Source organism: Pan paniscus, chromosome 3 (genome assembly GCF_029289425.2).
Source record: "Pan paniscus chromosome 3, NHGRI_mPanPan1-v2.0_pri, whole genome shotgun sequence".
Taxonomy (NCBI): domain Eukaryota; kingdom Metazoa; phylum Chordata; class Mammalia; order Primates; family Hominidae; genus Pan; species Pan paniscus.
In genome coordinates, this window is record NC_073252.2 from 85,986,231 (window position 1) to 86,011,299 (window position 25,069).

Genomic DNA, 25,069 nt, shown 5'->3' on the forward strand with positions numbered 1-25,069 from the left:
GGACACTCGTACACTGGTGAGAACTGTAAATTAGTACAGCCACTATGAAAAACTGTATGGAGACTTCTCAAAAAAACAAAAATAGAACTACCATATTATTTAGCAATCCCACTGCTGAGCATATAACCAAAAGAAAGCAAATCAATATGTGGAAGAGATATCTGAACTCCAATGTTTATGGCAGCACTATTCACAATAGCCAAGATGTGCAATAAATGTAAATGTCCCTCATGATGAATAGATAAAGAAAATGTGGTATATACACACAATGGAGTACTATTTGACCATAAAAAGAAATTAAATCCTGTCATTTGCAGCAACATGGATGGAACTGGAGGTCATTATATTGAGTGAAATAAGACAGGCACAAAAAGACAAATATCGCATGTTCTCACCCATATGTGGGAGCTAGAAAAGTGGATCACATAGAGATAGACTGTAAATTCGTGGTTCTACAAGAGGCTGGGGAGGGTCAGGGTAAGGGGCAGATGAAGAAAAGTTGATTAATGGGTACAAATATACAGTTAGGTAGAAGAAATAAGATCTAGCATTTGACAGTACAGTAGGGTAACTATCAATAATTTACTGTATATACATTTGTTAAAAACCCTAAAAGACAAGAATTCAAGTGTTCCCAACATAAAGAAAAGATAAATGTTTGAGGAAATGGATATCTCAGTTATGCTCATTGGATCATTACACACTATATGCACACACAAAAACATCACATGTGCCCCCAAAATACAGACAACGATTGCGTATCAATTTTTAAAATAATCAATAAATTTAAAAGGAAACTATAAAGATATTAGATAAATACATGAGTGAGTAACTTCACAGTCTGGGTGTGGAGAAACCTCTTCTAATGATGAGAAGACAATGCCATGCCATAGTCCTTGTAGATATCATTAGTCAGGTGCAGCAGCCCCTTAGGCTCCCAGCATACTTGCTGCAGTGGGCACTTCCTCACACTCACCTGCAGGTGATGGCTGGATTGATGGTGTTGTTCCCGCATGCTTGGCAAGGGGCTTGGCACTGTGCTCAAATCCAAGGGCATGACCAAGTTACTCGTGGAATCACTTATTTGAATAGTGGTACTATTTAACAACTATTCCCTGCATCACTTCTCTATTAGTCAGGGTTCATTCAGAAGACAGAAAAGAGACCAGTCATTTGAACAGGGAAAATTTTAATTTAAAGAATTATTAACTAGAAAGAGGAGATTAACCAGAGAGAATAAGAGAAATAAGAGAACATTAACAATACCATGGGGCTGAAAGTGCCCACATAAGGAACAACTTGCAAAAGGAGGGTCCCTCTCCTGAGATTCAGACTTCACTGGAAAGGGTACAGTCACAGCCCAAGGGATGGCAGAGAAGTCTGCTGTGTTATCCTGAGTCAGAGCTGGTCCACAGCGGTCCAACTGGTGGGCTCAAGTTGGAAAACAAGAGACTTCCCACAGGGGTTCCAGCAGACTGAGGCCAGCAAAGAAGGAAAACCATGCGGCAGGCCACCTGAGCAGGAGGCTAGCTGGAGGGTGAGTGCCACAAGGTGCTCTGTGTGCACAGCAGTGTCCCTCCAGTGCCCTCTATTGACAAAGCTTGCCACTGTGCCAGCTGGCAAAGGAAGCACGTTCACAGGGTCCATCTCCAGCAGTATCACAGAGCAGGGCAGAGACAATGGATTTGGAGCAGGGAGGCCCAAAACTGACAGGGGAAAAGGCTGATTCCTCCTAGACAACAAGAGTACAAAAATGAGCCTGGGACATTTTTTCATGATAGGATGAAAGCAAGCACGAAAGGACAAAATGGGGTTATATCCAAGGGACCAAAGAGCAGACTTGCAAGGGGCTTCCATTGGCCAAAACTGGCGTAATTTGAGCAATAACAGAATAATGACAGTAACGAATTATAACAAATTGAATTTTTAAAATTCCACTAGTATATAGTGATACTACAAAAGAGCATTAAAGAAGGAAAATTCTTCTTTACAGATGAATGCCAGCTAGTAATAAAACTAGAAGGAATGCTAACATTAAAAAATTATTTCATAACCCACAAGGAAATAATTGAGGAAGTGATCACTAATGAATGTTAAAATTATTGTGCAGAAGATGATTGAGAACATCTCACCTGGTCTCAGAATATTCACCTGGTCTCAGAATATTACCCCACAATTATTTAATAATTCCAAAAGAAAGAAAGTGCTTTCAACCAGAGAGATTTGCAGTCACCGTCTTTAGCCAGTAATTAAACTTAATTTCACAAATGAGACTTGTAGATACGTACCACCCAGTGTGAGGCAATAAGAAATATGCAACATCATCTAGAAATTTTTGTAAAAAATGTTTACAAAATCAAATGACTAGAAAACAAGCAAATCCAGAATTTGAGCTACTCTATAATAGAACTGGTCTGAGCTTTTTTTTTTATCTTTTGAGACGGATTTTCGCTCTTTCACCCAGGCTGGCATGAAGTGGCGAGATCTCGGCTAACTGCAACCTCCCCCCGGCCCCGGGTTCAAGTGATTCTCCTGCCTCAGCCTCCCCAGTAGCTGAGATTACAGGCATGAGCCACCGCACCCGGCAGTCTGAACTTTTTAAAAAGCAGAGTTGTTAGATAAAATACAGGATACTGAGTTAAATTTGATTTTCAGATAAACAACAAATTAGCTTTTAGTATGAGCACAGGACATTTTATGCTAAAAGATGATTCATTGTTTATTTGACATTCAGGTTAACTGAGCATCCTTTTCTAAATTTTCTAAGTCTGCCAATCCTACAAAAAAGACAATTTGATGAGAGAAAAAGGGCAAGAGAGGAGATAGTATTCTAGATTAAAAATATACCAGGTATAAAATAGATTAAAAATGCCCAGGTATGAAAAGTAAAACATGGGCCGGGCGTGGTGGCTCATGCCTGTAAACCCAACACTTTGGGAGGCCGAGAAGGACAGATCACCTGAGGCTGGGAGTACCCGACCAGCCTGACCAACATGGAGAAACCCCTTCTCTACTAAAAATACAAAATTAGCCAGGTGTGGTGGCACATGCCTGTAATCCCAGCTACTCGGGAGGTTGAGGCAGGAGAATCGCTTGAACCCAGGAGGTGGAGGTTGTGGTGAGCCGAGATTGCACCATTGCACTCCAGCCTGGGCAAGAAGAGTGAAACTCCGTCTCAAAAAAAAAAAGGTAAAACATGAACCTTGATTGGCTCCTGGATTGAAAAAGACACACAGCCATAAAAAACCTTTTGGGGATAATTGTGGCAATCTGAATATACACAGTATATTAAACAATATTGCGAAATTACTGATAATTTTCTTAGATGTGATCATTGCATTGTACATGAAAGTGAATGTTCTTACTCTTGAGAGAAGTATAATGAAATATTTAGGGATGAAGTGCCATGGTTTTTGTAATTTACTTTCCAGCGGTTCAGAAAATAATGGCTGGGAGAGGAAATGTGAAGATGTAGGTTAGAGGTTACAAAGTAGCAGACATGGGGAATAAGCAAGTCTAGAGATCCAGTGTACAACATGAGGACTACTATTAATAAAATTGTACAGTATTTGGGATTTCTGCTAAATGAGTAGATTTTAGCTGCTCTTGCCACACACATAAAAAAGGCTATCTATAGGAGATGATGGGTATGTTAATTTGCTTCACTACAGAAGCCATTTTACTGTCTATATGCATCCCATAACATCATGTTGTATACCTTAAATATACACAATAAAATTTCTTTTTAGCTTTTTGGAAAGTGGCGACTGAGTCTGTGGGTGCTGCCCCAGGAGTGGGAGCTATCATACACCCTCCTCTTCCAATCCATGTTGCAACCAATAAAGGCTGTTTCTACAGTGTTAAAAAAAAAATTCAATGGTAGGCTGTCATCAGGGGAAAAAAATTAGTAAGAAGTCGGAAAAAAGGTATACAGAAAGAGAAGAAACTATGGGGAAAAGCATATTATTCTTTTAACTTTTCTCAAGGTTTAAAAATGTTCCAAAAATTGGAAGTAAGAGGATAGAGCAGGGAGAACAGAAAAATGTACAATGAATAATGTCCATCAGATAGTGTCTCAGACATAGATATAAAAGTCTCAGAACAATTCCCTCATTATTCACCTCACAAGATAATAAAAAAGGCATTCATAAATTTTTATAAATAAAAAAAGTGTCAAGACCAATTTCCCATCACCTATGCATTTTTCAATAACCCTGTAGATACTCCCTTTGATGCAGGTCTTCTTTAGTCAGACAATCTTTTCATCCCTTGCCCATGGCAATGATATGGCCTAACTGTGAATCAAAGTATTTGTCCTGGTTCCTGGCATAGCCTTTTCTCCTCTGCCACCCCCAGTTTTTCAAGTTTCTGGTAACAATTGCTCCAAATCCTGTTTGATTGCAATTATAGCATAATGGCCAAGTTTCCATGGGATTCAGCTTTGTCAGTGGAGCAAGTCAGAGGCAAAGAACTATAATGAGCAATTCTGATATTGACCTGTACTGAGCATGCAAAAAGGACCTTAAAAACCTATTTGTAGAGATTAAAGAAAAGATTATTTTCTACTTCACAATTTCATAAGGTAGTTTTTTATACGTCTTCAATTTAGTAGCTCACTTACTGAAGCATAATTATATTCTCCACTCAAAACATCCAGAAAGCATGCATTCTCTAAAACATTGCAAGTTGAACTTCAACGTTATTTCAGTGCAGACTCTTTTGACTCATCTATTTTATTCTAAATACCATAGTGACTCGTGTTTGACTAATCCAATGTGATTATTTTAATCCAGAGTGTAGATAGATATTGCATATTAGATCCAAATTTCTGATAATATTCCCCCAAAGATGCAAACACGTAAGTCCCAAAGACCTATGTAGCTGAATCTGCTCTTCTAGTCACATTGAAAGAGCATAGATCAGCAACCAGAAAGAGAAAAGAGCGGTGGCCTCTGAGGCTCCACCAAAAAAATGTGGGGCAGACCTAAGGGGAAATCTAAAAGTAGGGTGCCAAAGGTGTCCTTAGTATTACTGACATCATTTATAATGTATCGAGGTTTCATTTTGAAGTTATTATTGAGTAAAAGAACAAAATTCTTGTAAGGAAATGATACCTCTAACTTTTTGAAGGTTGGGAGAAAGAGGGAGGGGAGGGCTTACTCTAGGTATAGCTCAAACACTTGCATTTCCCATACATCATCTTTATCATTCCAGATACAGGCAGTGGAGAGGAAGCAGAGCAGGAGCTGACACCATGCAGGATGCAGCCAGGCTGGACTTCGCAGCGCCTCCTGAGACCCCTCGGGTGGTGGTGGGGGTCCAGTAAATAATCCAAGTTCCAATCTCAGGAAACTAGAAGAAAAGCCAAACAAACCATCATAGGCAGAAGAAGGGAAATAGTAAAGATATAAGTGAAAACCAATGAAATTGAAAACAGGAAAGCAACAGAGAAAATTAAACAAAAGGCTGGTTTTTGTAAAAAAAATTAATAAAATTGAAAATCTTCTAGTGAGATGGACACAGATAAAAAGAGAGAAGACACAAATCTCCAATATCGGGAATTAAACAGGGGAGATCCCGCAGCCATTAAAGGGCTAATAGAGGAAGACTACTGTTATGAGGTGAATGTATTCCCCCAACCCAAAAAGAAATGTTAAAGTCCTAACCCCCAATATCTCAGAATGTGACCTTATTTGGAAACAGCGTCATTGCAGGTGGAATTAGTTAAGATGAGGTCATCAAGGAGCAGGGTGGGCTCCTAATCCAGTATGATGATGTCCTTATAGGAAGAGGCCATTGAGGACAGAAACACACAGGGAGGATGCCATGTGACAACAAAGGCAGAGGTTGGAGTTATGCAGCTACAAGCCAAGAAGTACTGCAGATTGCCAGCAGCCACCAAAGCTAGAAAGAGACAAGCAAGGATTCTCCCCATGGGTCTCGAGGGAGCATGGCCCTGCTGACTCCTTGATTTCAGGCCCTGGCCTCTAGAACTGTGAGACAATACATTTCTGTTGTTTTAAACCACCCTGTTTGTGGTACTCATTACAGCAGCCCTGGAAATCCAATACACTATGAAAAGCTTTATACTCATAAATTCAACGACTTAGAAGAAATTAACCAACCCCTTAAAAACCATAAACTATCAAAACTCAGTCAAGAGGAAGCTGATAACCTGGATAGCCTTATAAGTAGTAAAGAAATTCAATTCATAATTTAAAAGTTCCTAAAAAAGAAATCTCCGGGCCCAGATGGTTTCACCGGAGAATTTTACCAAACATTCACAGAAGAATTAACACTAATTTTACACACTGTCTGTCTTCCAGAAAATAGAAGAGAACACTCTCCAATACACTTTATGACACCAGAATTACTCTGATATCAAAACCAGACAAAGATAGCGTCAAAAGAAAAAGAAAGAATAGCATAGATCAATATCTCTCACAAGTGTAGACACAAAAATGTTAGCAAATCAAATTCAACAATAGAAAGAATAATGCATCTCGATCAAGGGGGATTTACTCAGGTATGCAAGTGTTGTTCAGTATTTAAAAATCAATATATTTTATTATATCAAGAAGCTAAAGAATAAAAACCATGATAATATCAATGATGTGGCTAACGTATTTCACAAAATTCAACATCCATTCAAAATTTACCAAAATACAAAAACAAAAACACCCAGAAGCTCTCAGGAACAGAGGGGAAGTTCTTCAGCCTTATAAAGAGCATTTGGGAAAATCTACAGCTAACATCATTCTTAAGGACGAATACTTAAGGTTGAATGCTTTTCCTCTAAGATTGGGAAAAAAGCAAGAATGTCACCTCTTGGCCAGGTGCAGTGACTCACGCCTGTAATCCCAGCACTTTGGGTGGCTGAGGCGGGTGGAGCACGAGGTCAGGAGATCAAGACCATCCTGGCTAACATGGTGAAACTCCGTCTCTATCAAAAATACAAAAAATTAGCCGGGTGTGGTGGCGGGTGCCTGTAGTCCCAGCCACTCGGGAGGCTGAGGCAGGAGAATGGTGTGAACCCTGGAGGCCGGGAGGCAGAACTTGCAGTGAGCCGAGATCGTGCCACTGCACTCCAGCCTGGGCAACAGAGCAGAGGGAGAGTCCATCTCAAAAAAAAAGAAAGAAAAGAATGTCATCTCTTACACTCTTTTTCAACATAGCACTAGAAGTTTTATGAACTGTAATAAGGCAAGAAGAAGAATTAAAAGGCACACCGATTGGAGAAAAGAAAATGAAACTGTCTCTATTTTCAGATAACATGATTATCTATGTAGAAAACTCTAAGAAATCTACAAAAACACTCCTAGAACTAAGAGTTTGTTAAGATTGCAAAATACAGATCAGCTCACAAACATCAACTGAATTCCTATATTGTAACAATGAACAAATGGAAACCAAAATCGAAAACACAATACCATTTACAATTGCTTCAAAGAAAATGAAATATGTAAGTGTCAATCTAATAAAGCAGTGACCTTTTTGGCACCAGGGACCAATTTCATAGAAGACAATTTTTCCATGAACTGGCAGGAGGTGGAGTGGGGAGGATGGTTTGGGGATGAGACTGTTCCACCTCAGATCATCAGGCATTAGTTAGATTCTCATAAGGAACATGCAACCTAGATTCCTTGCAGGAGCAGTTCACAATAGGGTTTGTGTTCTCTATGAGAATCTAATGCCACTGATCTGACAGGAGGTGGAGCTCAGGTCGTAATGCCAGCTCGCCCACCACTCCCCTCTCACTGTGTGGCCCGGTTCCTAAGAATCCACAGACCAGTACTGGTTTGTGGCCCGGGGGTTGGAGACCCCTGTAATAAAGCATGTACAGAATCTGTATAAAGAAAGTTACAGAATGCTGATTACAAAAAAGAAGACCTAAATACTTGGGGAGACACAACATGTTCACAGATTGGAAGGCTCAACATAGTAAACAGGTCAGTTCTTCCTAAATTGATCTGTAGGTTTAACACAATTCTTATCCAAAAATCATCACCATTTTTTGTAGACATAGAGAAATTTATTCTAAAATTTATATGGGAAGGTAAAGGCTTTAAGAATAACCAAAACAATTTTGAAAAAGAACAATAAATCACTCTTTATGATTTTAAGGCTTACTATGTAGCTACAGTAATCAAGAAAGGGTGGTACTGGCAGAAGAATGGAAACATAGATCAATGGAACAGACTGGAGAACCCAGAAATATATCTACATAAACATGCCCAATTGTTTTTGACAAAAGAAGGAAAACAATCTAATAAGGAAGAAGAGATGGTCTTTGCAATAAATAGTGTTGGAGCAATTGAATATCCATAGGCAAAAACAAAAACAAAACCCTTAACCTCACACTTTATACAAATATTAATTCAAACTGGATCAAAGACTTAAATGTAAAATATAAAACTATAAAACTTCTAGAAAAAAAATAGAAGAAAATCTTCAGACCTAGGACTAGGCAAATAGTTCTTAGACTGCACACCAAAGGAATAATCCATAAAAAGAAATAATTATAAATTAGACTTCATAAAAATGTAAACCTTTGCTCTGTGAAACTTCCTGCTAAAACGATGAATAGACAAATTACAGACCGGAGAAAATATTTGCAAACCACACATCCTGCAAAGAACTTTTATCTAGAATATAAAGGTCTACATACTAACTACTCACAGTGCAGAATCCACAAGTTAAAGGGCTTAGTCTCACAAGACTGTCCTCACTTCAGACACCAGTCCTCACCAGTTCTGGATCTCCAGGGTACCCATAACTAATGTCCAACTTGGCTACAAATTCAGGGGTTTCTATGACTTCCTTTCAGGTTTAATACTCTGCTAAAAACAACTCAGAAAAACTCAGAAAAACATTTACTCATGTTTACCCGTCATATACTTTGGCTGTGTCCCCACCCAAATCTCATCTTGAGTTGTAGTTCCCATAACCCCATGTGTCGTGGGAGGAACCCAGTGGGAGGTAATTGAATCATGGGGGCAATTACCCTCATGCTGTTCTCGTGATAATGAGTGGGGTCTCCAGAGATCCGATGGTGGTTTTTTTTTTTTTTTTTTTTAGACCGAGTTTCACTCTTGTTGCCTAGGCTGGAGTGCAGTGGCATGAGCTCAACTCACTGAAACCTCCGCCTCCCAGGTTCAAGCAATTCTCCTGCCTCAGCCTTCCTGAGTAGCTGGGATTACAGGCATGTGCCACCATGCCTGGCTAATTTTGTATTTTTAGTAGAGACAGGGTTTCTCAATGTTGGTCAGGCTGGTCTCGAACTCCCGACCTCAGATGATCCGCCCGCCTCAGCCTCCCAAAGTGCTGGGATTACAGGTGTGAGCCACCATGCCTGGCTGATCCGATGGTTTTATAAAAGGCATTTCCCACCCTTCGCTCTGCACTTCTTGCTGCTGCCATGTGAAGAAGTACATGTTTGCTTCCCCTTCTGCCATGATTGTAAGTTTCCTGAGGCCTCCCCAGCCATGCTGAACTGTGAGTCAATTAAACCTATTTCCTTTATAAATTACCCAGTCTCAGGTATGTCTTTATTAGCAGCATGAGAACAAACTAATACAACTGGTTTATTATAAAGGGTACAACTGAGGAACAGCCAAATAACATAGATGCATTAGGCAAGGTATGGGGGAAAGAGGGGTGTGCAGAGCTTCCATGCTCTTTCTGAGTGTACTACCCTCCCAGCACCTTGATTTGTTCACCAACCTGGAAGCTTCCTGAAACCTATGCTTTAGGAGTTTTTAATAGAGGTTTTATTGCACAGATATGATTGTTTATACCATTGGTCATTCGTGATTGAACCCAATCTCCAGCCCCTCTCCCCTTTCCAGAGGTTAGGGAGACAGACTAAAAGTTTCAACTCTCTAATCATGGTTTGCTCTCTCTGGTTACCAGCCCCTGTCCTGAAGCTGTCCAGGAACCCTGGCCACCAGTCATCTTATTAGCAAACAAAAGATACTCGCCACTCAGGACAGTCCAAGTGTTTTAGGAGCTGTATGCCTGGAAACAAGGACAAAGATGAAATATATTTTTTATTAAACCACAAAGAATTCTCAAAAGTCAAAATTTAAAAATCAAACAATCCAATTAGGGAATGGACAATAGACACGCCCTGACATTTTAACCAAAGAGGATATATAGATGGGAAATAAACACATGAAGAGATGCTCAACATCTTTAGCCATCAGAGAAAAGCAAGTTAAAATTGCAATAGCATATCACTATGACACACCTATCAGAATGACTAAAACTAAAATTAGTGACAACATCAAATGCTGGCAAGGATGTGGAGAAACTGATCACTCATACAGCTGGTAGGAATGTAATATAGCATAACGACTCTGGAAAATACATTGGCATTTTTTTTAACTTAGACTTACCTATGATCCACAAATTGCACTCTTGGCTATATATCCTAGGGAAATGAAAACTTATTTATTTTCATACAGAAATTTGTATATGTTTAGAGCAGCTTTATTTGTAATAGTCCAAAACTGGAACTACCCAAATGTACTTGAATGGGCAAATGCTTGAACAAACTGTAGCACTGTATGCACTCTATGCAATACTATTCAGCAACAAAAAGGAAGGAACTACTGATACACACAACTTGGATGAACCTTGAGGAAATTATTCTGAATGGAGAAAGCCAATTACAAAAGGACACATAGTGCATGAATTCATTCATATAACATTTGTGAAATAATGTAATTACAGAGATGGAGAACAGATTAGTGGTTGTCAGAGATTAGAGATGGAGGAGATATAGCAGTGTGGCTATAAAGTTGTAACATGAGGTAGTTTTGTGGTGATGATACCTTTATTTTGATGGTGATGACAGTTACACAAAGCTACATGTGCGATAAAATTGCATAGAGCTATGCACACATGCAATAACTGAAACCTGAGAAAGCTCTATGGATTATACTGATGTCAATTTTCTGGTTCCAATATTGTACCTGGTTTTGTAAGATGTTAACACTGAGGAAGGGTTGGTGTAGGGTACACAGGACCTCCCTGTATATTTCTTGGTACCTTTCTGTAAATCTATAGTTATTTCAAAGTAAAAAGTTTAATTACAAAAAAAGATACATAACTAGTCTCCCATCATACTGCCTTTTCTAATTTTCACTAAAATGCCCATGAAGACAGAGAATAAAGAAGATTTACACCAATGAATCATCTGAGTATATCCTAATCTCTCCTAACCAGAAGACAAAAAAGTGTAAGCAGATTTTTACTCCAGATTTCCCCAGATTTTGCTTAAGGTAAAAGAAATCAAGAAACAGGAGGAGGAGGGGGAAAGGGGGAAAGAGGAGGATAAAGAGAAGAAGCAGCAGGAAGAGGAGGTGAGGGGAGAAGGAACAAAAGAAAGAGAGTCAAGGGTGATGTCATGCCTATAGTCCTAGCTACTCAGGAGACTGAGGCAAGAAGATCCTGTGAGCCCAGGAGGTCAAGGCTTCAGTGAGCTATGACTGCACCACTGCATTCCGACCTCAGAAACAGAGTGAGACCATGTCTCAAAAAAAAAAAAAAAAAAAAAAGAGGAGAGACGACAAAACCACTTCATACCTGCCCACTGTCTGATGGCTAACTCAAAGATGAAGAACTTGTGCCAACAAGAAAGGGTTGCAGTAATTCCTCCACCTTCCATTAGTGATCTGAAGGACAGTAATGTTCTGTACTGTACCCTTTCCCTGATATCTTTATTTATCAGAGCAGAGATGCCAAATCCCAGAACACAACTGAGCAGGAAATAGAGATGGAAATAAGGCTACATCAAATTCTGAAAACTAATTTTCCTGCAGATAAAGCAATATATGTGGATTAGAGATAAAAATAACCCTGGTAGCAGTATGTGCAAGGATTATACACATACATTTTTGTGTTTTTTTTTAATTTTTTTTTTTGAGATGGAGTTGCTCTGTCACCCAGGCTGGAGTGCAATAGCGCGATGTCGGCTCACTGCAACCTCCGCCTCCCAGGTTCAAGCGATTCTCCCACCTCAGACTCCCAAGTAGCTGGGACCACAGGTGCGTGCCCCCACGTCCGGCTAAGTTTTGTATTCTTTTAGTAGAGACGGGGTTTCGCCATGTTGGTCAGGCTGGTTTCAAAATCCTGACCTCAGGTGATCTACCCACCTTGGCCTCCCAAAGTTCTGGGATTACAGGCATGAGCCACCGCAACTGGCCTACACACACATTTTATGTTGACAAATTCTTTACTTACTGGGACATTAGAAAATTACATGTCAAAGAGTGCTTAAAGATATCCATTAATGGAATTTAACAGAGGCTATATAGCTTGCAAAATATGAAGGACAAAATAAAGAAAATGATACATAAAGCGAAAACTAAATCATTGAATAACAAGACCCTATTTTTCAAGAGAAACACTGAAATAACAGAATGATGAAAGAAATCAATTGTAACAACAAATATAAATAGATGAAGCCTCTCTGTTAAGACAAAGATTCACATGATGGAAAATAATAATAATAGATCCTACATCATTTTTTGTTTCACTTTGCTTTAGGTGTTTTCCTTACAAATAAAGTAAAACATTTTTAAAGATTTGCAATATTACTGTTAAATAAGAAGTAAAATTTGGAAACAAATAACATGAAATGAAACAAAGAACTTATTCTACATTGTTAAAGATCCAATAAAGATATAACTATCATAAACCACTATGCAGCAAATAACAGACCAACAAAATATTATAAACCAAAAACTATTACAACCACAATGAATAATCAATAAAAACATACAAATAGTGAAAATTTCAACTTATTACTTGGAATCACTTAGATTCGCTTAGAAAATTGGTGACATACTCAGCAGAATAGTTTCACAAGGAGTCATACAAGGCAGACCAGGCTTTACTCTAGGCTAGTTTGGTCCTACTACGGAGGCCTTGTCCTTCTGAGTATTCTCTTCAACACCTCATACAGTATAAGATTTCTTCACTTTCGATGACAAAAACTTGAGAAACTTCCCGGTCTATGTGAATATCAGGAATTTTTCCACCTGCTTCTTTCTGGTAGTTCTTTCCCTTGCCTCAGATGGGTTCCCCAGACGCATGCTCTGAAAACTCAAGGGAAACTCTGTGGAGGTAGCTGGAGCTCTTTCTCTGCACAATACTCTTTTTTTTAGTTCTTTGTGAATTCTGTTCACTTTGACTTTCCCCAAATTCTCAACGAACTCTGTCTTCTCAATTGAGTGAGACTGATAGCTTGAAATCTCTCTCTAGGGAATCAGTAGAGAAACCATAGGGTTTACTTCCTTTGTTTATCTTCTTTGAAAAATTACTGTTTATACTGCCTGTTGTCCCATGTTTGAGAGCCATCCTTTATAAATTTTGTCTGTATTTTGTTTAAGTGAGAGGGTAAATCTGTCCCTGTTGCTCCATCAGAGCCAGGAACAGAAATCCTTTAAAAATAATTTTAACTTTAAAAAAGAATGAAAAATATAAAATAAAATACATGACCATGGAAAAATGAAAAGCAAGCTGGCAGAATTCACAGGAGGAATTAAAGATTTTCAATAAATAATTAGGAAAAGAAAAGCCACCTTTAAAACCACAAAATCATGAATGGGACAATAATATGAAGGTCAAGATTTATTAAAATCCTATTAAAAATAAAAATAGAAAATGACAGAAAGAGAAATTAGAAAGGAGATAATACGGAAACATGACACAGTAGCTCAACATATGCATAATAGGTATTGCTAAATTTACAGAATTAATGAAACAGCAGATTATTTGAAATTATAAAAGAAGAAAACCTTGTTAAAATAAGTGAAAATTTGAATTTGCTGATTAAACATGCACAATATCTCCTAGGTAAATAATTATGCTGAATAACCAACAGAAAGATGTATCTGAGAGCAGGATAACAATAACAATAGTAATAATAATAATTTCACTAAACAGACATAACTTTTGGGCCAAATAATAATCATAATAAAAGAAAGTCATCTACTCAGCCTGAGAGAAAAACAGTGGGTTTAATCTGACCTCCTACTTTTCCCATTAACAACATTTAATGGCAGAGGAAAGTGGAGGAATATTTAGAAAATCCTAAAGAGGAGGAGAAAAGATTAAACCGAAAAATATAATGCCCAATCCATTCGTTTTATGTCTATGGTAACAGAAAGGCCTTCTTAATTTTAAACAGTTTTGGGGAATAATGAAGCATTAATTCTTCTTTGAAAACATTAATTGTTCTTTGAAAACAAACAAACAAAAAAAAACCTAATAAAAAATCTACTCCAGAAGGATTAAATAAAGAGAAAAAAAATTCAAGGAAGAAAAATTCATGTTTGTAAAGTACTGGTAGTAACTAACTATTGGGTACTATGCTCAGTACCTGGATGACAGGATCTTTCATACCCCAAATCTCAGCATCACACAATATACCCAGGTAACAAACCTGCACATATACCTCTGAGTCTAAAATAAAAGTTGAAAAAAAGAGAGAAAACTAGCTTTATTTTTAATGGTTTGCTTTAATGTAACAGCGGTGTGTAACTCAGCACAAACATTGAAGGTGATCAGAAAACTCATGAATTTTTATTATAGGAACTGTGGAATATTCTATATATATCTGAAACTTACAGTTACTTGTTTTAGGATATCCATAATAAAACTCTTTCATGTGGTTTTCTGGGTCATTGTTTTCAGGAATAAGCTTGGTGTGTAATATTGAATGCTCTTAGAAGTTGGATCTGCATATTTTCTCTTTTATCTCTATAAATTAAACAATACTAGGAACTATCTTCCATAAAATATAAATTTAACAATATGTTAATGACTATCTATAAAGATAATATGCTTTTAAAAAAGTACTGGTAGTGAACAATGAAAAATTTAAATATATAAAATAAGTTATATTTACTGTTGTACAACAAAATGAAAGTTTATAGACTTTGGCAAATGTAAAAGATATTTATTTTAAAAGGTGTTTGTTGGTAAAAAGTTTACATTTGCTAATATCCTTATCTTTAAGAAGACAGGTCAAAGGCTACTGTATTAGTCCATTTTCACACTGCTATAAAGCTACTATCCAAGACTGGGTAATTTATAAAGGAAAAAGGTTTAATTGACTCACAGTTCTACATGGCTGGGGAGGCCTCAGGAAACTTACAATCATGGCGGAAGGGGAAGGGGAAGAAAGGACCTTCTTCACCTGGTGGCAGGAGAGAGAAGTGAGGATGCAGGAAAAACTGCCATTTATAAAACCATCAGATCTCATGAGAATTCACTCACTATCACGAGAACAGCATGGGAGAAACTGCCTTCATAATTCAATCACCTCCCTCCCTTGACATGTGGGGATTACAACTGGAGATAAGATTTGAGTGGAGACACAGAGCTAAACTATATCAGCTACTGAAAAAAGTTGACAAATTTAAAAAAAAATTGAAGATAAGCCACAGACTGAGAGAAAATATTTGCAAAAGACCTATCTGATAAAGGATTGTGATTCAAAATATACAAAGAACCCTTAAAGTTCAACAAGAAAATAAGCCACCCAATTGAAAAATAGGCCCAAAAGACTTACCAGGCAGGGTAGATACCATGACCACAAGGGTAGTTTTTCCTAGGGCAAGGCTTCTCTATTCCACTGAAGGCTTGCTGATCCCTGTGATTTCTCCAAATGTGGGAAACTCAACTGCGTAATTTGTGGTAGTAGCATACTGCATTCATGCTTTTCCCTGGTAAATAAAAGGAAAAAATGAGCCAACAACCTGAACACACACCTTACCAAAGAAGATATACAGATGGCAACTAAGCATATGAAAAGATGCTCCACATATATATCAATAAGGAATTGCAAATTAAAACAACGAGATCCAATTGCCCGCCCATTTGAATGGCCAAAATCCAAAACACTGATAATGCTACTGCTGTTGAGGATGTGGAAAAAGAACTCTTATTTATTGCTGATGGGAATGCTGTAAATAATATTACAAAGACATGTGTACCTGTATATTCATTGCAGCACTATTCATAATAGCAAAGACATAGAGTCAATCTAGGTGCCCATCAATGATGGATTGGATTTTTTAAAACATGGTACATATACACTATGGAATACTATGAAGCTATGAAAAAGAATAAAATCATGTCCTTTGCAGCAACATGCATGCAGCTGGAGGCCATTAACCTAAACAAATTAACATAGTAACTGAAAGCCAAATACCACATGTTCTCACTTATAAGTGGGAGCTAACCTTTGGGTGCCCATGGATAAAGATGGCAACAATAGACAGTGGGGAATACAAGAGGAGGGAGGGAGGGAAAGGGGCAAGGGTAAAGTTGAAATAATTTTTTTAATTTTTTAAAAGGATATTTTTTGGCTCATGGAGTCCAGGGGTGGATCTAGCTTCAATTAGTTCTAACTCAGGGGTTCAAATGATGTCCTGAGAACCTAGTCTTTCTCTGTCTCTTTGATCTGCTCTCTTAAAATACAGATTCCTAGGACCTAGCTGAGACATAATGAATCAGAATCCCTAGAAGTTCGACTCCAGAATCTTTATTTAAAATAAAACAAAATAAAAAAACCTTCCCAGAATAATGTCATAAAGCTCTTATTGGTTAAATGTTTTATCCATGTATAGCAAGCTAGTTACAAGCTTCTTGCAGGCATAAACAACTTCTTTAGCATCCTAATCATATCTAAGATTGTACGAAGGGGACATAAAACAGGTACTCTGCAAAGTCTGGTAGATCTGGGAATGCTGGAAGCCTCATTCATGTTGGCATCAAAAGGTATTTGAAAAAAAAATCTGATAAGCTTTGGAAAAATCTGGGCTAGTGAAAATTGGATTTAAAGTTTTTTTAAAAATACAACTATACCCAAAGAGTATTAGTGAATAAACTAGAGTTGATGAAGAGAAGAGCCGCACACAGTATTTCAAAGAACTCTGTTCTTGGCCCCAATTTGTTCAAAATTCTTTTGAACTTGGATAAAAATATAGATAATAAATATCATATCTGCATCTGACAAAACCAGGAGATGGCACACAATAAAAATGTATTTCATAATGTTCTTGAATAGCATGGCCACCCAAACATTAGTTCAATTTTAGTATTCTTCCAGTATCCACATTATAAATATTTTTTGTATCTCTGTTGTTGGCGCCATTTTTCCCCTGAGCATCAACATTTTGGCTGCCAGCTTGTCTGGACTTACATCTTTAAAACTCTAAATCTGGTGGGAAGAAAAGCTTTTCTTTTCCAACAACTGGAAAAAAATTTCTGGCCTAATTTTTTTTTTAACAGAACAGGATAACATACTCGTGAAATACCATTCACAGGGGCCAAGGAGACGTGATGCTGATTGGGCAAACTTGAGCTCCACAATCACCACTTGGGAGCTAGCAGTGGTGTCAGCCACACCTGAGACACATATAGGCTAAGAATGGCAGCAGAGGTGGGTAGGTGGGGGTGTCCCCAAGAAAACTTGCACTAGAAAACGGACTGGCTGCTGAGCTGCTAATAAGCCAGGGTCCCTGCTCTGCAGGAGCTTATGTGCCACTCACGAAGACGTCTATGTGAACAGATATTTTCAGTATAAGGTGGCAAATGTTGGAATAAAGGTTTACAGGGTAGAGAGGCATGTCAATTCAGGCTGGGGGCCAAGATTGTGTCTATGGAAAGTTCCAGGGAGAGATGAAGTCTGAGTCTAGAAAGATTGCTAAGTTTTTATGGGTAGAGAAGTTGAGAATGATCTATGGATGTTTCCAGGCAGTTTAACTATAAGATTTGATCTTGTTGAAGGTAGAAATCATGTCTTATCTTTGTCACTCTGGAATGCAACACAGTGACTGGCATGTAGCGGACACTCAATACATGTTTTATAAACTTATTAATATTCCTTCATTAGTCCTCAACAAAAATTCTGTGGGGGATTTATAAGATGGGTATTTAACCTCATTATCCAGAGAAGGAAATTGAGATAGAGAGATTAGGTCATCAAGATCACGGTGCCAGTCAATTATGGTGCCAAGATAACCCCACAGAGACAGGGATGTGTGCAGGCCAATCCAATCCAAAATCTATCATGAAGAAGGCCACAAATCCTAGCTTTATGTTATTAAAGCAGCAAAATGAGAAACAAAGTAAAGTCAAAGTCTTACTGTGGTTAGCAGTTCTTCTCATAAAGCCCAAAACACCAGATTTTCTTCTAATGATTTCAGATGTCAAGTGGTAAAAATTGATTTTACAATGTTCTTGAGTAAATAAGTACTGGGGAAAAAAATGAGGAGGAAACATGTTTGTTTGGGTAAATTGCTAAGCAACACCACACATGCCAGAAACTCCTTTTGGATTTCCTCTCGAGGTGGAGACCGCAAAACCAACGGGTACTTCAGTTTGTGTCTGTTTCATCAGTTCACACTGGAAAATAAAAGCCAAACAGGCAATTCTAATAATACAAGAGTCAGAGGTGTGGAGGCCACTAATATTAAATTAGACTGAACTGTTTAAGGTTGCCTTTTAAAATGGCTCCTTCCAGCGTCCACGGTGGCACTAAGACTGAGGTGAGATTTGTGCAGCGTGTCCAGGAAGATCTAGCACACTGATGAAAAGAAAAAAAAACAGCAGCCAGGCCATGTTATCTATCCCACTCGGTATTTCCAGATGCTACAGATGATGGAAATTTGTAATGTGACAACAGGATTGTGGAAATGAGATGAAAAAAACTTTGTGCATGTCACTTATTTAATAATGGAAAATTTCTTATTAGAAGTAAGGTCTTCAGATGGGTATTAAAGGAAGGAATTCCGTGGGTAGGGAGAGAAATTTACAGCCTCAGGGCCTGCTTGAGCAAAAGCTGGGCACTCTAAAGGGGAGAAACAAATTAACATAAAAGCACAAAAGGGAACCTTAGTAAGCCAGAAGGAATGAATAAGTATTTGAACAGGAAATATATTAGATGGCTGGTGTTGGGTTTATGAAAATTAAGATTGAAATTAATATTGAAACTCCAAAATGTAAGATTTAGGGTGCAATGGACCAAATGCTATTTAAGTGGTATTACACAAAAATTGCTGCGAATTTTTAATGATTACATTTCTTGCAATAATTTGTAAAGAAAATTTTGGGTAAGCACACATATAACTCTGAATTATGTATGTGCAGACACATTTCCAATCAATTTGAATTCTTTTAAGGGTGAGGATATAGTTTCAGGAAGAAGATTTCAGATTTTGTTTTAAATAGGAACTGACACTCTAGAAAGAAAAAAAAAGGCCTATTTATGTTATCATTAACTATAGAGAGTCTGTACTCCTTAACACGCATCTGAGGCTTCCTATGATCTGGCCCTACCTACCTTCCCTACCCACGCCAGCCTGGGCAATCTCTCTTCTAAATCCCCTCAAACTCTGTAAAATATAAGCTCACCTCTATGAGAGCTGGGCTTTTCCCCTATTTAATGAATTGCCGTCTCTCCTAGTATTGTGCCTGGCATATAGTAGGTGTTTAGTAAGTATTTGTTATAGAAGCCTCTAGGATTGGCATGGAGCCCTCCAGAAACTCACAGCCTAGCTGGAACAAAGACATCCACAAAGGCAATTATAATAGATGAAAATAGTTATCATAATTAAGATATAAGAGCTAAGACCACTTCTAACACTAACAAAGACATCCACAAAAGCAATTATCATAGATGAAAACAGTTATCATAATTAAGATATAAGAGCTAAGACTACTTCTAACACTATTAGCACGCACATGTCAGACGGTGTTCCACATGCTATGGTCTGGGTGTTTGTGTTCCCCCCCATAATTCATACATTGAAATCCTAACCTTCAAAGTGATGGTATAAGGAGGTGGGGCCTCTGAGAGATGATTACATCATGGGGCTGGAGCCCTCACAAATGGGATTAGTGCCCTTAGAGAAGCAGCTCGAGGGAGCTCTTTGCCCCTTCTACCATATGACACAGCTAGGAGGTGCAGTCTATGAACCAGAAAGTAGACCCTCACCAGACAACAAATCTGCTGGCAGCATGATCTTGGACCGTCCAGCTTCCAGAACTGTAAGAAATAAAGGTTCATCGTTTATAAGCCACCCACTACATGATATTTTTTATAGCAGCCCGAATGGACTAAAACACATGTATTAATTCACCTAATCCTCACAACAACCCTATGAGGTAGGCATTATCATTATCCTCATTTTTGGTGGTACAAGGAGATAAAGTGACTTTCCCAAGGTCACACAGCTAGGAAGTAGTGAGTAAATCAGAATCCAGGCAGTCTGGCTCCAGGGTCCCTACAACGAATTAGTGACTGCAGGCACAAGCATAGAGTAACCTGACTCAAAGACCACTGAATTTTCTTCTAAGTCTGGGATTCCAGATGATTGTCTCACTAGTGCTAACAGTGAAGTATAGAAATGTGGGGGAAATATTTATGAAACCTCTTCCATTTGGAACACATTGGTGCTTCTCAAACTTTGGATGCCTGAGAATCCCCTGTGAAGATTCAGAATTTCAGGACTGGAATCCGGAAGATTTTGAGTCAATAAGGTTGGAATGTGGACCCAGTATCTATATTTTTAGCAAGAGCTGCAAGTGATGCTGGAGATCTTCTGATCACAATTTGAAAACATTGTACTAGGCCTATTCTCCAGAGGACCCTTTGGCTCAGATTCTGCATTCTCTTTCCAGGCCTGGCTCTCCTCTGTTGGAATGTGTCTGTAAGAATCCTTCGACTCTGCAGTGCTGCTGGTGCTATTCAGGACATCTTCAGCTTCAGAAGTTCCTTGGATGACAGGCACCATAACCCTTAACCCACTTGGTAATCTCTCATTTTTGGTCTGTCTCCTCTTGAGGGCCAAGGCTGTATCATACTCCGCTCTACATGCCCAGACCTTAATTCAGGGCACAGGAAATGTCTTCAGAATGAACTGATGAATAGCATGAGCTAGGGCTGTGCTCCAGACCCACCAGTCTTGCCTTTGAGAAGCTCACAGTTAAGAGAAGAACATGAATATCTAAATTAATAAACTGCAGGATCAGGTAATAGGTAGCCATAATTACCTAAATATTAGCAGCATGTTATATGTGCCTAGAGAACAAATGAATAATTCATTAAGGTGGATGGATGGCATGGGATGCCATGCTAGAGGAGTACATTAAGAGCTGCTAAAGCTAAATTGTGTCCCCCCAAAAATTTCTGTGTTGAAGTCCTAACCCCCATTACCTCAGAACATGACCATCTTGGAGACAGGGTCTTTACAGAAGTAATGAAGTGAAAACAAGGTCATGAGGGTAGGCCCTAATCCAATATGATGTATAAGAATAGACAATTAGGACACAGACGCATACAGAGGGAAGAGGGAAGACGGCGTGAGGACACAAAAGCGGGGCCATCTGCAAGCCAAGGAGAGAGGCCTCAGAAGAAACCAACTCTGCCAACACCTCGTGAGAAAATACATTTTTTTCTTTTCTTTTTCCTTCCTTCCTTCTTTTTTTCTATCTTTCTTCTCTCTCTCTCTTTCTTTCTTTATGAGACAGAGTCTCACTCTGTCACTTGGAGTGCAGTGGCCCGATCTCGGCTCACTACATCCTCTGCCTCCCGGGCTCAAGCGATCCTCCCACCTCAGCGTCCCGAGTAGCTGGGACTAAAGGCACACACCGCAAAGCCTGGCTAATTTTTGTATTTTTTGTAGAGACAAGGTGAGCAAATAAATTTCTGTTAAGCCACCCAGTCTCTGGTACTTTGTTATGGCAGCCCTAACAAACAAATACAGGAGCAGATTATGAGAATTTACTAAACCAAACCACAGAAATTAAATTTTATCCTTTCAGCTGCCAGAAGCCCACAGAGGTGTCTAAGTATCAACGTGACAAATAAGCAGCTTTGGTTCTGCAATATAACCTGGAAATAGTGAGGACACCGACGTGGAGAATAGAGATGGAGTTGACAGGGATCAATTGTTCTAATGCGGAATAATGCAAGACATAAGATCAAGCCAGCAGGAGTGAGAAACAGAGATCATATCAGGGTGATATCTGTGGGGCAAAAGTAACAAGAAGATGAGGTGTAGGCGGTGGAGGGTAAACCGCGAGCCTTCCATGAAGAAGAGTGGCCTGGGAAGTGAGGAGGACAGCGAGGCCCCAAACCTCACCTTGGGATACGGGAAGTGAAGCAGGTTCCAGAGAAGGGGAAAGATAATGACTTAGGGTAGGATAAATTTCAGACAATTGCAGAGCATCACATTAGATGTGTTCAGAAGAGTGGAAATAAAGTTCTGTGCCTAGGCCCTCATGCAGGATTCTGTTGCTACTAAGTCAGTGCTGGCCGCAGGGAGACCGGAGATCACGGTGGAGGCACCAGCGATCCGAGAGTCCTATGACGAATCCCTGGGATCCCCACAATGTGTGGAGACAGAAGCCAACCAAAGAGCGAGAAAGCATCTCCAAATCAGCAGAATCAGGGGCAGGAGGCCCGCCAAATGCACAGCAAGTCAGCCTTGGTAGTTTGCAAATGGAAAGATTTCTTTGCCCCGCTGGAGACTTCAGCTCAGGCTGGATGTCGCTAATTCACACCATCTCACCAAAAGGTTCTTTCCCTGCACTTTGGTGAATCGAGGCAGAAGTGGCTGGTGGATAACGGGGACCCAAGAGTTATCTCAGCGTCGGGCAGGCATCGACAGCTCCAGGAGCCCTTTCCCTGCAGGCGGGCTGGCGGGTGAGCGATTCCCTCCCTTCCCAGGCCTTCCCGGGAATGGAACGTGGGCGCCCGCGCCCGGGCTCCGGTTCCACTTGGAACGCGGACTCGGGAGCAGACGGGCGAGCGCGCAGACCGCGGGGGCGGCTCCCTCGCGCCTCCCCGCTCAGCGCGCCGCGGCGGATGGGCGAGGCGGGGCGAGGCCAGAGGGAGGCGGGCCAAAGGGGCGGGCGAGAGGACGCGGGACCGCGGGGAGGTCGGGGGCGGGGAGCAGGCGGCGGCGGGCGCCGGGAAGAAAGGAACATGGCTCCTGAGGCGCACAGCGCCGAGCGCGGCGCCGCGCACCCGCGCGCCGGACGCCAGTGACCGCGATGGTGAACTCCAGTCGCGTGCAGCCTCAGCAGCCCGGGGACGCCAAGCGGCCGCCCGCGCCCCGCGCGCCGGACCCGGGCCGGCTGATGGCTGGCTGCGCGGCCGTGGGCGCCAGCCTCGCCGCCCCGGGCGGCCTCCGCGAGCAGCGGGGCCTGGAGATCGAGATGCAGCGCATCCGGCAGGCGGCCGCGCGGGACGCCCCGGCCGGAGCCGCGGCCTCCCCTTCTCCTCCGCTCTCGTCGTGCTCCCGGCAGGCGTGGAGCCGCGATAACCCCGGCTTCGAGGCCGAGGAGGAGGAGGAGGAGGTGGAAGGGGAAGAAGGCGGAATGGTGGTGGAGATGGACGTAGAGTGGCGCCCGGGCAGCCGGAGGTCGGCCGCCTCCTCGGCCGTGAGCTCCGTGGGCGCGCGGAGCCGGGGACTTGGGGGCTACCACGGCGCGGGCCACCCGAGCGGGAGGCGGCGCCGGCGAGAGGACCAGGGCCCGCCGTGCCCCAGCCCGGTCGGCGGCGGGGACCCGCTGCATCGCCACCTCCCCCTGGAAGGGCAGCCGCCCCGAGTGGCCTGGGCGGAGAGGCTGGTTCGCGGGCTGCGAGGTAAGAGCGCGCGACCCGCAGCGGCAGATGCACGAACCAGAACGGCCGGCGCCGGCCGGGGCCATCGCCCGCTGCGGCAGCTCCCCGGGCTCCATCTCGCATCCCCTCTGCGTTCCGCCTCCCTTGGAAGCGCATTCCCCACCTCCGCTAGTGCTGCCCTGTTTCCGGTACCCAGCGCGGAATTCCACTGCTCTTTTGTTGGTGCACATTTATTGGATACCTCCTTCTTCAGGATATGTCACCATGGTCTTTTTTACTGAAAATTAGTGAAAGCCTAATTAGAGTGAAAGAGTACATCTGGGTTTTTTTTTTCTTGTAGAGGAAAAAATGAACATTACTTGTGTAACTGATGGTGGTTGCAACTGCATATTTGCCAATGTCACAAAATCTAAAGGAAAATGTTATAGTCACCCGTGGTTTCCTTCTTGCCTGGATACTCCATTGTCCCGGGCTGAAAAGGGTAGCAGTACAGTACATATAATGTCAAGTTGTGGGAGGAGTGTGGCAGATTGTCATTGATGCATTTTTTTGGTGATGTGTGTGGTTGTTTTGGGGAGTGGGAGCTGTTAAGACCACAAATAGAATAAAATAATATCCGTGAAGTTATTTGGCCGTTTCTAATTCTAGACATTTTTCTAAAAACAGTTGCAAAGGAAAGATTACATTGTTTTAAAAAAATTTGAAGTATGTTTTTAAATAACTAAATTAATGTTCTTTGAAATTCCACCAAAATGATGAAGTCACCAGATAGCAGCTGATAAATGTGTCTGAGTCCAGTGCGCCCAGCTCTACAAAAGGCAGAAGAGGAATTTTCAGATTTGCCAGTGCCCAGTAAGAGGACATGAATTTTCCAGTACCAGAGGAAATTCTCTTTTTACAAATTTTGTCTGAGGTATCCTTGGAAAAGTATTTCATTTGCTTTTACCCTCCAAATTATTTTAATCTATATTTTTAAGAGTTTCCATTCTCAGTTGAGTTTTTCTTGTTCTTCTCCTTCTGTCAGTTTTGAAAGTCTTGCACAAAAACAATCCAGGTGTTGTTACAGCAGTGTGATTAAAACCAGGTCAGGCCTACACTGAAATCCCAGTTCCACCACTCATTAGCTGTATGACCTTGAGCCAGTTACTTAACCTCTCTGATCCCCAATTTTTGGATTTTTTTTTTTTTTTTAAAGAGATGATCATAACGCTTAGGCCTTGACTCTTTGGGAGAATTAAATGAGTTAAGACATAAAATGTGCAGCATGTATTTGTCATGTTGTTAGCGCTTCAGAAATATAAATGTAAACATTTTGGTACTTCGTTTATGGAGGTTCTTATACTAGTTAATTTTATTCAAAGCATGATGGGGAACAAAAGATCCTTTTCGGATAACCTGTGTGAGTAAATTAATAAAACA

At 40.6% G+C, this 25,069-nt stretch overlaps 1 protein-coding gene, 1 long non-coding RNA gene and 1 other non-coding gene across 5 annotated transcripts in view; 2 read left to right on the plus strand and 1 right to left on the minus strand.

The window, feature by feature from the left end:
- Window positions 1–1,187: 1,187 nt before the first annotated feature.
- On the minus strand, window positions 1,188–23,839 carry LOC117980007 (uncharacterized). Of its 3 annotated transcripts, none has more exons than XR_008625180.1 (5): window positions 23,709–23,811; window positions 20,015–20,065; window positions 15,584–15,737; window positions 5,196–5,352; window positions 1,188–1,732 (listed from the first exon to the last, which is right to left on the minus strand). It is a non-coding gene; the product is annotated as an uncharacterized LOC117980007 (long non-coding RNA). The 3 variants fall into 3 exon arrangements; XR_008625178.1 differs by having other exon boundaries at window positions 5,161–5,352; XR_008625179.1 differs by lacking the exon at window positions 20,015–20,065 and having other exon boundaries at window positions 5,161–5,352; window positions 23,709–23,839.
- Window positions 15,576–15,740, plus strand: LOC112439757 (U1 spliceosomal RNA). Its single transcript, XR_003027993.1, has one exon. It is a non-coding gene; the product is annotated as a U1 spliceosomal RNA (small nuclear RNA).
- The window catches only part of PKD2 (polycystin 2, transient receptor potential cation channel), a 70,053-nt gene continuing 67,955 nt past the window's right edge, over window positions 22,972–25,069 (plus strand). Inside the window, exon 1 of the mRNA XM_034958903.4 lies at window positions 22,972–23,671. Coding sequence (XP_034814794.3) covers window positions 23,077–23,671 — 595 coding nt within the window. The 5' untranslated portion in view covers window positions 22,972–23,076. The remainder of the gene's footprint in view (window positions 23,672–25,069) is intronic.